This window comes from Dama dama, chromosome 8 (genome assembly GCF_033118175.1).
Source record: "Dama dama isolate Ldn47 chromosome 8, ASM3311817v1, whole genome shotgun sequence".
NCBI lineage: Eukaryota > Metazoa > Chordata > Mammalia > Artiodactyla > Cervidae > Dama > Dama dama.
In genome coordinates this window covers 43,985,660-43,999,185 of record NC_083688.1, presented here as the reverse complement: position 1 = coordinate 43,999,185, position 13,526 = coordinate 43,985,660, and the positions used below count along the sequence as shown (strand labels likewise).

General features: G+C 40.2%; 1 protein-coding gene across 4 annotated transcripts in view; it reads right to left on the bottom strand.

The window, feature by feature from the left end:
• The window catches only part of ALS2 (alsin Rho guanine nucleotide exchange factor ALS2), a 58,827-nt gene extending 46,338 nt beyond the window's left edge, over window positions 1-12,489 (bottom strand). For 3 of the 4 annotated variants that reach the window (XR_009693878.1, XM_061149001.1, XM_061149003.1), the window contains exons 1-2: window positions 12,014-12,473; window positions 1,049-1,124 (exon numbers count right to left, since the gene is read on the bottom strand). Coding sequence is in view for 3 of the 4 variants with exons in the window: in XM_061149001.1 (XP_061004984.1) it covers window positions 1,049-1,068 (20 nt within the window). In the remaining variant the exon portion in view is untranslated. Of the gene's footprint in view, window positions 1-1,048; window positions 1,125-12,013 lie in introns of all 4 variants that reach the window. The other variant, XM_061149004.1, reaches the window with a different exon arrangement.
• Between the last annotated feature and the right edge of the window lie 1,037 nt (window positions 12,490-13,526).

Here is a 13,526-nt window from a genome sequence, read left to right as displayed (position 1 = left end):
AACCCACAAATTACTTGTTTCTATCTAAGAAGCCAACAAAACCTGGGCTATTTTTTGAAGTTTTTTGATTGAGTAACATAAAATTTCAAAATTCTAACTTCTCAATACATTAACTCCTTAGCTATTAAAGTTATAACATATCCAAGGTTGGAGTCTTATTTTTAAATTTTTTTAATTTGGTAGGAAAAAAAAACAACAAATAGGTATCTGATGAGAAAGACAGGAGCAGTAGGGATCTTTATTTCACTTTATGCTGAATTTAAGCTCTGTAATTCCTATTTAAATTTTTGAGAGTTAAATTTATAACAGGTAAAATCCTTCATGCTTTACTCACATTTTAGCCAAAGAATTCTATCCATTTGATGACACTGGCTCAAAAATCATAAAACACACAGCTGTGTAATAATGATCATATCCTAACTGCCTCCCTTTCCAAGAAAAGGTCATATTAACATACTCCGGGTTTCTTTTATATAAAGTCTTCCTTTGTGTCACCAGTGATGGGACATTTCTTTTTTCATAATCTTTTTTCTAGAACACTGATGCCAAAATTTTAATGATATTCAGAAACTTTCTTGGACTTCTTTATTTTGTAATACCTGGGATTTTCTCTATTTGTGCTAAATAATATTCCTATAAGTTGTAATTGGGTACATCCATGGTTTTATGAAAGGGAAGCCACAAACCTAACCCCTTTTTCAAAATATCATCCATGACGAGTTTTCTAAGGATAGAATTATAATTAATAAGGCTACTTTTGAAAAACTGAAATTATGTGAGGAAAAAATGGCTTCAAAAGCTTTACAATGATGAAATGAAGACATTTTGTACCTTTAGTAAGCATAAGAAAGGGACTACTAGCAACAAAGTGAACCACTAACAAGCTTTATTGTAATTATCTTTCTCTCTTTGCCAATCAACACAAATGTCGCTATTCCTACTTAGTAACCATCGAGAAGAAAATTAAACTGAAGAGAAGCTACACATAAGTGGAACTGTTTGTTGTGTTTTCCTAGAAAGACAGAGGAGAAGGAAAAAATGGTTTTACCTTTTCTTCTTTGGGTCCATCGGTCAGTGGGAGCACTCCATCACCAAATCATTCTCTCCTTGCAAAAGGTAAAGACCTAAACAGCAAAATGCAGGTAAGCACAAAGAGCAGTAAAAAACCCTTTGCTATTTTATCAGTCAGATTTTTCAAAAAAAGAAAAAAAAAAAAAAAAGGCAGCCCTCCAACAAGCGCACATTCACTGGGCAATAAATATGCAGCAAAACTATTTAAGCTATTTCATATCCTGCCTACCAAAGTCAAATCTCTAGACTGAGCCTGCCCACCAGTTTATTAAAAATGCCCGCTGAACGTCAAATGTAATTTCAAAGCGAGAAGAGAGTACCTATGACCTTGCTGTACTCTGCCAGGCAACAGACTTTCTTCGTTTGTTTTATTATAAAGAAGTGGAATCTGAAAACTCAGCGTGTTACGTATTCACTACATACACACTAAGGCTACTTTTTAAATGCTTCTGGGACATATGTACACTGAAATACAAGTTAAATAAACAAGAACTGCTACAATCTCTCCAGTAATGTATCAGATTCAAGCAGTTTTAATTTACATTTTCCAGCGATGCCCACACACAAAATTACATCATTAGAACAAAGTTCTCCATTTATTGGAACCAGTAGTATTTCCCCCAAATCAATCTTAATTCAAAACCATAATCCAAAGGGCTGGAAGAAAGAAATCTGAATTTGAAAATATCATCTGCCATTTAATAGAAAAGAGTTACATGAAAATAACAGTACAAATATCATGATCCATCATTTCAGCAAGTCAAAGTTTAATAAAGTTAGAGCTAGCAATAGGAACAGGCAGACAGAAATGCTCAATGCATTTCAACTTAGAAATTCACATTTTTAAGGGCACCAAAGCTTATGAAAATAAGGGCAATGGGGTTTTAGATGTGTGAGTGATAAAAATACTGCGGCCAAATTTATTATTGTCTTGCAAAAGGATATGGCATGATCACAACGCTCTGCAAACAGCCCACACCGGCAGGAGAGATGTAAGATCCATCTGTTTACTCCAGGTTGCCTGTGAATTCTTACTGTTTCCCATCTGTATATCTGGAGGAAATAACTCTCTACCTAGTGCTTATTTTAGAAAGGTTCTGAATCATTCCAAGTTGGATGAAGGGTACCATGTAAATGAAAGATATATTTGAATAGATTTAGCCGATTCACTGGAAGAGACCCTAATGCTGGGAAAGATTGAAGGCGGGAGAAGAAGGGGACAACAGAGGACGAGATGGATGGATGGCATCACCAACTCAATGGACATGAGTTTGAGCAAACTCTGAGAGATAGTGAAGGACAAAGAAGCCTGGCGTGCTGCAGTCTATAGGGTCACAAAGAATCGGACACGACTTAGAGACTGAACAACATTTAATAAATATGATTACTAAGTGGTACTATGCTTTGTGTGTGACAGTAATTACCTTTTAGTAAAAGGTACAGTTCACAGCATACAGAAAAGTTCCAAAGACAGGTCTAACCTTTGCTTGTCTATCAGAGATCACAGAGTAGCTGGTCCCTTGATACAGGTGAAACAGTGCCCTGGAAGAAACCATAGAACTCCGGGAGGGCGCGGCAGTGCACAAACACACTTCATGCAACTGACTTGCTGCCTCTGAGCTGAACTGTGTCCCACTGCCTGGCAATCAAAACCGTGGAGAATCTTTTGGTAAAGTGACTAAAGCAGCCAACATTTCTTCCCTTTTGATGTCCTTTTTTTGAATACAGGGCTTTCTTAAAGTAGATTACTCCTTATGCGATATGATTTCTCACCAATAATCATTTTTTCAAATCCAAATGAAATTAAAACTCCACAAACTGTTTTGCAACATCCCTTTGTTACTTTCTATCTACGGCAGGGAGGATAATGATCCCCAAGATGTCCATGTACCCTAATGCACAGAACCTGGGAGTATGTTAGGTTACACGGCAAAGGAGAAGTAAAGCTGCTAACCAGCTGGTTTTAAGTTGGGGAGATGATTCTATTAATAGCTATCCAGGAGGACTCAGTATAATCACAGAGTCCTTAAAAATGGGAAAGGGAGGTAAAGGAGAGTTCGAGAAAGAGATATGATGATGCAAACAGGGTAAGAGAGCTGCTAAACTGCTGGCTTTGAAGATGGAAGGGAACAGCCATAAGCCAAGGAACGTAGGTGGCCTCTAGGAGCTGAAACGGGCAAGGGAATGGATTCTTTCCTAGAACCTCCAGAAAAAAAATGCTGCCCTGATGATATACTGAAACCCAGAGAGACTTGAATCTGACTTTTAACCTGAAGAGCTGTAAGATAATAAGTTAGTGTAATTTTGGGCACTAAATTTGTAGGAATGCTATAAGCAGCAACCAAACGCTAGTATACTATTTCACAGACATCTTTCTCTATCAATATTTATAGATCTAATTTTGTTAATGGTGTTTAATATACTTCTAAGAAGATATGCCCACCTGAAATTCAAATATGGCAATGAGAAAAAAGGAAATGACTGCTAAGGAAACATAACTAAAAAGGAATATTACAGCTAAAATGTGGGAAGCTTATAAAGTTTTACCTTACATACTTAAAATATGTAGCATTTACCAAATCCAGTTAACCTAGCTTTCTTCCTCAACTATGTATCTAAACAAGAAAAATAAATTTAAAAATTTTGCTTTCCTAATATTTTTATGATACCCCTCTCTGGGAAATCTATAAGACTTGCCTCAATCATTCAAATAGCATTTAGACTTGCTTATGTTCTTCCAGTGTTTAACATTTTTAATTGTTATAAAACTGCCTAATTATGAGGCTTCTTCTGAGGATATTTCTCCCCAGGTGAGTCAGGATCCCTGCACTCTGCTTTTCTTCTGTTACAGTAACTTTCTCTCCAGCCTTTATTATATTAACTAGCTCTGACCCAGAAGCTCTGTGATATTAACAGACTCAGATAATGTGGGGTCCCCTCTTTTACTTCACCTGGCCTTCAGACACCAATGGCATCTCTAAAAGAAGCAAAATAGACTCTGGCATCCCCTCCAACTACTAAGTACTATGAGCCACAGAAGAAAGCTACATTCAGTTTAAATATACCCCTGAACATTTCAAATGATCTCCTTCACAGTGAAATGTAAAGTAATCAAACTCTCAGATGACCTTTTAAAACAAAAAGCAAATTTTGGTTCTTAATGAATTGATTTCACTGTTAGATCCCAGTGGACACACAACTTCCTGTTACATTTAACAGAGAGATAAGCTAACTTGTACATGCAGAGGATATGGTTTTAGTACCATTATCTGGCAGTGCCCAAAAAAAAAATTCTGGTCTAAATGTTCTAATTATCACTAGAAAGAAGAGCTGCAAACTATCTACAGGTCCATGATACCATAACCAGAAATCCAAAGTCCAAAAAACTCCGAAAACTAAAAGCTTTTTTCATTTATGTCTTCTGGTGGTAAAATTTAATCTGACCTGAACTCACCCAAGAGCAAAACCTGACCAAAACTAACGTGAGGCTATTTAGTTTTTACCCTTTAGTGTACATCTTTATAAGTTTTGTCATAGAAGTATATGATTGTAGGGTGGTATCAAAAGCCCCATAGGAGAGATCATAAAAACTGTGAATTTCAAAACATATCTTGCAAGTAAGGCTTTACAAGGGTTACAAGTAAGGGACTGGGAACTTGTATTCTAAAACTATCATTTTGGTAGGCATCCTCAACTTTTTAATGGCAATGATTTACATCACTCGTTTCAAAAGTTTAAGTCAGTTTTATGGTGAACATAGTCACACACAGTGCCCAAATGAGTTTTGTAAGGAATACACTCCCTGAAAATACTCTCTTGCCTCATCTGAGTGGAGGAGGAAGCCTGGGCTCTTTAATTTCACACAAGACTACCCGTTTGGTGGAAAGAGGTAAACAGTGAGAGGGGCTGTGTCCTAGAACAACCAGGACTTAGTGATGCAACAGATACAAGTGGGAGATAAAGAAGAAGGAGGGATCAAAAATGACCTCTGACTTCTGCCTTGAACAACTGTGTAGTGGTACCATCTACTGAAATGAGGAAAAGTGAAGGGACAGGATTCTGAAGTAGAAGGTAAGATTCTGGTTAGACAAGATGTTTTTTTTTTTCGTAAGTTCAAGGTGCCTGTGAGAAGTCCAAGAGTACATATCAAGTGAGCAGCTGAATATATGAGTATGGTGTTCAGAAGAAAGGTCTTAACTATTGATATAAACTTGGGAAGCATATGGACAATATCTGAGATCAAGACAATGGATGGTGACAGAGGAATGCACACAAAAGAAAGGAAAGGCACAAAATCAAGCTGTGAGATGCCTGGACAGACTGAGCAACGGGCAAAGGCTGACACGGGAAGTGGCCTGAGAGGCAGAAGAAACATGAGTCTGAGGTGGGCACACGAAGCAAAGCAGAAAATGCTTCCAGCAGGAAGGACTGCTCAGCACAGCTGGGGTCTCACCTGGGGACTGAAAACCAGATTGGAGCAGCCTGACTGTAAGTGGGAGGTGAGGACATGAAAATAAAGTTGGTGCAAATGATTCTTTTAAAAAAATGTTGAAATGGCAAACAGAAAGGAGCAGTCGCTGGCGAGAAACATGAAGATCAAGAGCATATTTTGGGGGAGCAGGGTCAGATGAGAGAGAGCTGAACACGTCTGCAGGACGATGACACTGATCCTAGATAGAAGGGGGACAAGGACAGAGGGCAAAACCAAAACTCTGGACAAAGCGGGACAGGAGAGCATTCAGAACACACAGGCCATGGGACTGACCTTTCATGAGAGGAAGGGTCTACATTTCAAGAAGAAACAAAACGGCAGTATAAGCACAGGAGGATCACAGATTCCGTGGTGGGAGGCTAAGAGCCCCACGGGATAGCACCTGTGACTAGGACTTCACCGTATGTGTGCCGTGCTTTCCAATCTCACACCTGGCTCCATTCATTCCATCTCTCAACTTTATTTTGCCACATTTACAAAGTTCTGTAAACTGCCTTTTAGGAACAAAGTAGAATATAAATAAACATTTTAAATATGAAACAGAAATATGTCAATGAACTATTATCCCCAATGCAAAGAGAAAATTGAATTCTATGTATTCACATCTAGTAAACTTTATTCTCTGGACAAAGTCCATTTGCCTTAATCATTTAGTCAAAGTTAGTACACTAACTTTAAAATGCTTAAATTTCAACAACTAAAACAATATGTATTTTTCTTACCTACTATACTTCAGGTAAGGAACCAATATAAACTTCCATGGGAACCCAAAACACCGTATGTTCTATTATATCCCAGCTGCTTAAAACAGTCCTGATATACAACAAGTACTCAATAAATACCTGTAGACAAACTGTGCCGTGCTGTGCTTAGGCGTTCAGTCATTTCCGAATCTTTTCGACCCCAAGGACTGGCCTGCCAGGTTCCTCTGTCCATGGGGATTCTCTAAGCAAGAATACTGAAGTGGGTTGCCATGCCCTTCTCCAGGGGATCTTCCCAACCCAGGGATCGAACCCATGTCTCTTACATCTGCACTGGCAGGCAGGTTCTTTATCACTATCATCACATGGGAGCTGACCACCCCTTAAATCCTGACCCAGAGTTCAGGAATTCAGTAAATTAATGCATATAAATAAAGTCAGTAGGATGGCCTAGAAAGTACTTACTACTTATAATGCTGTTACTAATGGGATAATGCACTTATTAAGTCATTGATTCAAAATATATTATAAACTCCGGGAGATCAGAAACCATGACTTATTTATTGGTAAGCTCTTGTATCCATAGTAACCATTAGGTGCAAGCTGGCTACACGTCAGAGTACCCAGTGGAAGACAACCCTTGATCTTAAGTTCTTGTCCACAGACTTTCAAATGATTAGAAAGTTTCTATGCTTATATATAATTAAGTCAGTTTTAGACACGGAAGGGAAGTATCTTCTCATAATAAAAACCTTCATCCATAATTTGCTAATGATCTTCCTAATAAAGAAGATGCTTTTCTTTCATGCCACTTCACAGACGTCAGATAACCCAGGAGAGAACAGTCCCTTTCTCCTTAGCACTTGGACACTTTCCGGTGTAATCAGGAACATTAAGGCTTCACAGTCTCTCTGTTTTTACTTATTTTTATTTTTTTTATGGCCTGCTAATCTCACCCTGGGGGCTTCCCTGGAGGCTCGGTGGTAAAAAATCTGCCTGCCCAATGCAGGAGACACAGGTTTGATCCCTGGGTCAGTAAGATCCCCTAGAGATGGAAATGGCAACCCACTCCATTATCCTTGCCTGGGAAAAACCATGGACAGAGAAGTCTGGCAGGCTGCAGTCCATGGGGCTGTAAAAAAGTCCTACATGACTTAGTGACAAAACAACAACAAATCTTACCCTGAAACCTACTAAAACTGTATTCTTCTGACTGTGGAGAATCTTCTAAAATGGATATTGCTCATGGGAGGGGGGGAAACATGGTAAAATAAATATCCTGCAATACCCACTTCACTCTTTTTTGCACCCACTGCATACCTCTTTCAGAGAAGGCAATGGCACCCCACTCCAATACTCTTGTCTGGAAAATCCCATGAACGGAAGAGCCTGGTAGGCTGCAGTCCATGGGGTCATGAAGAGTCAGACACGACTGAGTGACTTCACTTTCATTTTTCACTTTCATGCATTGGAGAAGGAAATGGCAACCCACTCCAGTGTTCTTGCCTGGAGAATCCCAGGGACGGGGAAGCCCGGTGGGCTGCCGTCTATGGGGCCGCACAGAGTCGGACACGACTGACGCGACTTAGCAGCAGCAGCAGCATACCTCTTTGAAATGCATTTGCTAGAAATACTAAAATTCCCACAAAACATTCTGATAAATATTATAATTCAGCAACTGAATCTCAAATTCCCAGGTACTGCAACCATTTATGCCTATTATTACTTGACAGTGTATAACTTATGATATAAATTATTTATATATAGAAATTACTTATATTATATACTTATATATAATTATTTATTCCTTTAATAGTTTGCTACTATTCTTTCATTAAAATGGCCGCTTTTAAAAAAAAAGGCATTACAGAAACACAGTTCAAAGTATGTTGACTTATTTATTATTTTACCGATCAATAATATCCAGTGCTTAAGGTCAAAAAGGGGCCACAAAACAGGGAGTACACATACCAAAATATACTGTTCTGGAGACATACCTCACTTAGAGTATTTTGAAAGTGCCAATAACAGGTATCTTGATTAGGCCTGAAAATATTCTTTTTAAACTTATGAGTTATATTAGGGATCAGCCACTAAATTAACTATTCATAACTCAACCATTTAATACATTATCATCATGTTTACTTATTAATACCTGTAGAAAGAGAATTATTTTGTTTAAGCAATAACCAGGACACTTGCATTCACAGTATAAAACTTAGGATTACTACACTGTAATGAAATTTAACCAATGCAAACTGGAAAAAAAGTAAATGCTAATGACTATATGATATCTACAGTAACTTTGTATCTGAGTCACTGTCCAAATCCCTTTCAGGACTTCAGGATACAATGCACTCCCCTACACTCTGAGAATTCACCATCATGTACTTCTCAAGGGTTTTGAGAACTTGAATTCCCCTGCAGCCTCTTAAGAAGGATCACTCTGTATATCCTAAGGAAAGCATTTCTCCCAGGAGCTCAGGTAAAACAGCAAAATAAAATTGAATAAATAATTGGTCTGGCTCCTTTCTTTAAAAAGATTTACACAGTGGCTCTGCAATGGCACATTCTTTTCCTGCTGCAGGGAGAGAAGCTACAAAGTAAAATAAAGAGAGCATATCGGAAGAGAGCCCAATTATAAGTAAAAATTATAAGGTTCTAGTTTCACGAACTATCTTAACCATACACAAGTCTTTAAAATACAAATCCATGCACCTATCATTCCATTTTATATTTTAACACATTTTCATATCTGCTTCAGCTCTCTTTAAAACAGAAGAAAAAATTATACAGAGATCTGAAGGAGTTCTATCCAAACCTTCCTTCTCCAGGGTTACCCACTGTTCCTAAAGTTAATATGTCTTATTTCCATGTATATTCTTGTACGTTTATGTACTCTCACTAGATACACAAATAACAATAAACAGTATATGTTATATTGTTTTAAAACTCTACACAGTTGCGTAATACTGTGTGCATCTATCCTTTGGCAATTTGTTTTTTTCACTCAACATTATGTATTTGAGATGTATCCATGTTGATAAGAAAAGATCTAATTCACTCATTTTTACCAGGGGATAGTATTTCATTGCATGAATAAACCATATTTTATCCATTTCCCTACAAAAGTACAGCTGGATTGTTCTACTTATTGTTATTTTTTAAGAATTGCTATCATCATCTTTGTTAGATGTTTGCTTAGGAAATTGCCCCTAGTTAAGAATTCAGCTCAACAAAAATTCAGGTTGTGGAAGAAAATAACCCTAGAATGAAAAACCCACCCATATCACACTGACCCAGTCTTTTTTCCATAAGAGTTGAGAAAGCTACATTTTCTTCAAAACAAAAAACTCTACAATAAAAGAGTAAGTCTGCAAGATCCAACCCCCCCCCAAAGTACTCATTACCTTGCTGATTTGAATATTTGTGCTCTATCCACATGGATCAATTAATTCACCTATCTAACCAATTGCTCATCTGTTCTATCAGTTGTGTGATACAGGCAAATATCAGGACAAAATGTGAAGATAGCACCATTACATCTATAGAGGAATGGCAGGTGGGAATAGGAAACTAAATGCAGCGCTAAAAAGAATCAAGTCCAAGTTGGCTGCTTTAATTTGTGGTTCTCATGCCTGTTCTTAAGGACTGATATCCTGTTAAACCTACTGCTTTCATATAACTGATGACTGAATTACCTGGTCATCAATGAAGCATTTAAAAAAAAAAGTGCTAAAAAATAAAACTAAGTCTACCAGAATTATGTATATCTCTAACACAACCAGAATATGTGGTAGGTTTAATTTCACAAAGTAAAATCCTCACAGCATTCCCCTGAGTGTCTTGAGAAATGGGCTCAACCTCACACTTTATTAAAGCAAGGCTTCTTTTACACCAACTCAAAAAGCACCACTTGTTACTTCCTTCATAGTTTTTCAACCCACTCCTTACCTTGTCTCATGTTAATAAAGAATTACAAAAGGTTTTTACAAGTCAGTCATATTCTTTGGAAATACTTTTAGAATGGACCTAGCAATACTACACTAAACCCATGTTTTTCATGAAGAGGTAGAGGATAGTATTCTTTCCATCTAATTATATGAAAAAAATCAGTTTTCAGTGAGGTTCATATCATATCTTTTGCTTCTTTAACAGTCAAAATGTCCAAAGTAAGTCAATGATGACCTAAATTCTGTAAGGCTGAAATCTGGAGAGAGGGGATTCCAGTTCACATTATATGAATCAATTTTAAAAATAAGGGGCTTACATAATGCCACTCAAATTCTCCCTCTCAAATTACTTGCTTGGTACTTTATTTTCTGCATCATTATCTTTTCAAATTTTAATAATGTGAAACAGCTTTTAACATTTCTCCTTATAACTATGAATCTTACATCTGCCAATACTAGTCACAGTTTGCAAACTAAGTAATTAAACTAGGTATAGATTCCATCAGCATTTTCCCCGTTAGAAGGCTCTAATGGAACACCAAAGTTACTACAGACCAACTTGAAATCATATTTTCTCTAAATATACCCCTGCATCATAAAACTATCTGGAAACTAACCCTTGATACTAAAAACTATAGCTCTTTTCTAAAAGAAAAAATTCAGTTCTCTTTCACATCATTTAGAAAACAGTAAGTAAGTGGGTCATGGTGTAGTGGAAAAGAAAATGACATAAAATGGCTAATATGTATTGAATATTTACATACAATGCCAAGTTCAGTAAAGAAGAAAAAAAAATATAATACATGAACCATAACATGTAAAGGTACTGTTACGAAGAAAGTATTTTTATCCCCAGTTTAAAGATAAGGATATTCAGACAGATGAGTAACTTGCCCAAACTCAAAGATGTAAGTTGTTGAGGCTCCAGGTACGCCCAGGTCTAAAGCCTAGGATCTTCATCATTATGCTTGTATTATTAAGATTAAAACACTGTAATGTACTGCAAAAACAAATTTTCCACTCTTTTAAATTCTTAAAGTATTCACTAACTCAGAGGTCAAGTGGCCACTCCAAATCATCCCTATCTATGATAAACTGAAAAGATACTGGACCAACAGGTTTGCTGAATTTCTGTACTTGTTCAAAACAAACACACATCACACAATTTTATTTTTTTAAAGCCTTTTAAAGAACATTTACAGCCATCAACAAATCCAGAAGGCAACAGACTAAGAATGACCGTTTGCTGCTGTCATTGTTCAGTCGCCCAGTCGTGTCCAACTCTTTGCGACCCCATGGACTGCAGCACGCCATGCCTCCCTGAGCCTTACCATCTCCCGAAATTTGCCCAAGTTCATGTCCATTGAATCGGTGATGCCATGGACAAATGGTAAGCATGTGTATTCAACAGTTATTTCCTTTTCCATTCTAAATCCAAAAGAGAATACCGTACTTGGATAAGCCACTTCAGCCCGTGTGTTTTCCCTCTTCCCTCATCAACAAAGCCCTAGGCAATACACCACCACTTTAGCCAAACATACACTGAGGACCAACACCAGCGTCAGGACCATTTCCTCACGAAAACCCCGGTGTTATTTTCCTGCCTTCACTTGTCAAAAGAACTTACCACCCTCTGCTGGATCACTTGACACGCCAAAGGACTAACCTAAACTCCTAATTCTTAATATCACAGTCATTTTCTTTTTCCACGACCGCCTTTTCAAGTCAGCGAAACCCTTTTGGTCCACTGTCCACCGTGAGCTGCATCCAGGGGCAACCCCTCCCGGGACACTCACCAAGGTTCGCGGCCGGGGACCCGAGTTTATCTGGTCGGCGCCAAGAGTGGGCATTCAATAAATCCTCCAGAATGAATGGCTGGAAGGCAGCGTGGGTGGAGGCGGGAAGGGGGGACGCGAAGAATTTCAGGAGGTTGAGGTCTCCGCAGTGGCGCGCCGTCTGAGGAGGGAGGAACCGGGGCGACTGGGAGAACCTGGGGCCGTTGGGTGCTCCTCGACAGGCAGGCGCAGCGGGTCGGACGCTGGCTTGGGAAGACGGGGGCGCCGTCTCCGCGGATCCCCGCAGAGCGCTCCTGGGCCTCGGCCTGCGCCTCCGCCTTTCTCTCGGACCCCGGCCGCCCTCACGCTGGAGGCCCCGGCCGGTCAGCCTTCCGAAGCCACGGGCCAAGCCGGGCCCCGCGCTCGCTCACCTGACGCTCCCCCCGCGGCACCGCGGTCTGCATCCGGCGCGAGCCCAGCAGCTCGGCGGGCCGTGAGATCAGCTGATTCACGGGGGGCGGGGCTTCTCGGCTGGGGCTGGGCGGCCTGCGAGTCTGCAGGCGGGAGGAGATCACCCTCCGAGGAGGTGGGGTCAGATGCCAACGGCGTCTGGTAGGGATCAAAATTACTCAAGGGGCGGTGGGCACCGCGGGCAACGTCCCCGGGGGTACTTGCCTCTCCCTTAAGGCCAGGCAGAACCACCCCTCCTGAGATGCACTTGGGCAGTGACGTAACGTGGCGTCGCCGCAGCCTAACTACCCGAGCGCTTCCATGGTGACAGACAACTAGGAGGGTTGTCGGGAGCCGTGGTCATTTTGTTGCTACCTCAAACTGCTCAGGTCCGAAGGGTAAGCGCTACATTTGAAGGCGAAGAGGCTAAAATGTGAAATGTATTCAGACTGCTTTGATGGACTGTACCTACCCTAACGGGAGCCGCTTGCTCCCGCGAGAATGACGTCATCGCCATGCGGCGCGGGTGGACGCTAGTGTTCTTACTGTGTTTATGCTGTTATTTATTTAGACTCCAAAGGATGGAGTCTGGTCGGAGGGAATGAGTTGGTCTCTCCTATGATTCCCACTGGGCTCTCCAGTGTACAGTCTTAGTAAAGCCAGTCTGTTTGCCCTGCACACATTTTCACGACCGTCTGCTTCTTGCAGTCACCACCCCACCACGACTCAACTAGAGCCCCCTAAGTCCCCTCGTGAAGATTTTCCGGAGACGCCACTCTGGGCAGAGAGTGGATGCAAACTCTACGGCTAGGCAGTGTGCCATCGCTGGACCTGCAAACCTGTATTCAGACCATCAGCGAGAGATGTGCAATCAGGGTCTCACCGTCCTGTGCATAAATGGTCTGTTGCGTTCACCAGCATCTTCAACTCAGTGACCTCCTTGATCCTCCATCACCTGCAAAACCGTTCAGTTCAGTTCAGTCGCTCAGTCGTGTCCGACTCTGCGACCCCATAAATCGCAGCACGCCAGGCTGTCCATCACCAACTCCCGGAGTCCACCCAAACTCATGTCCATCGAGTCGGT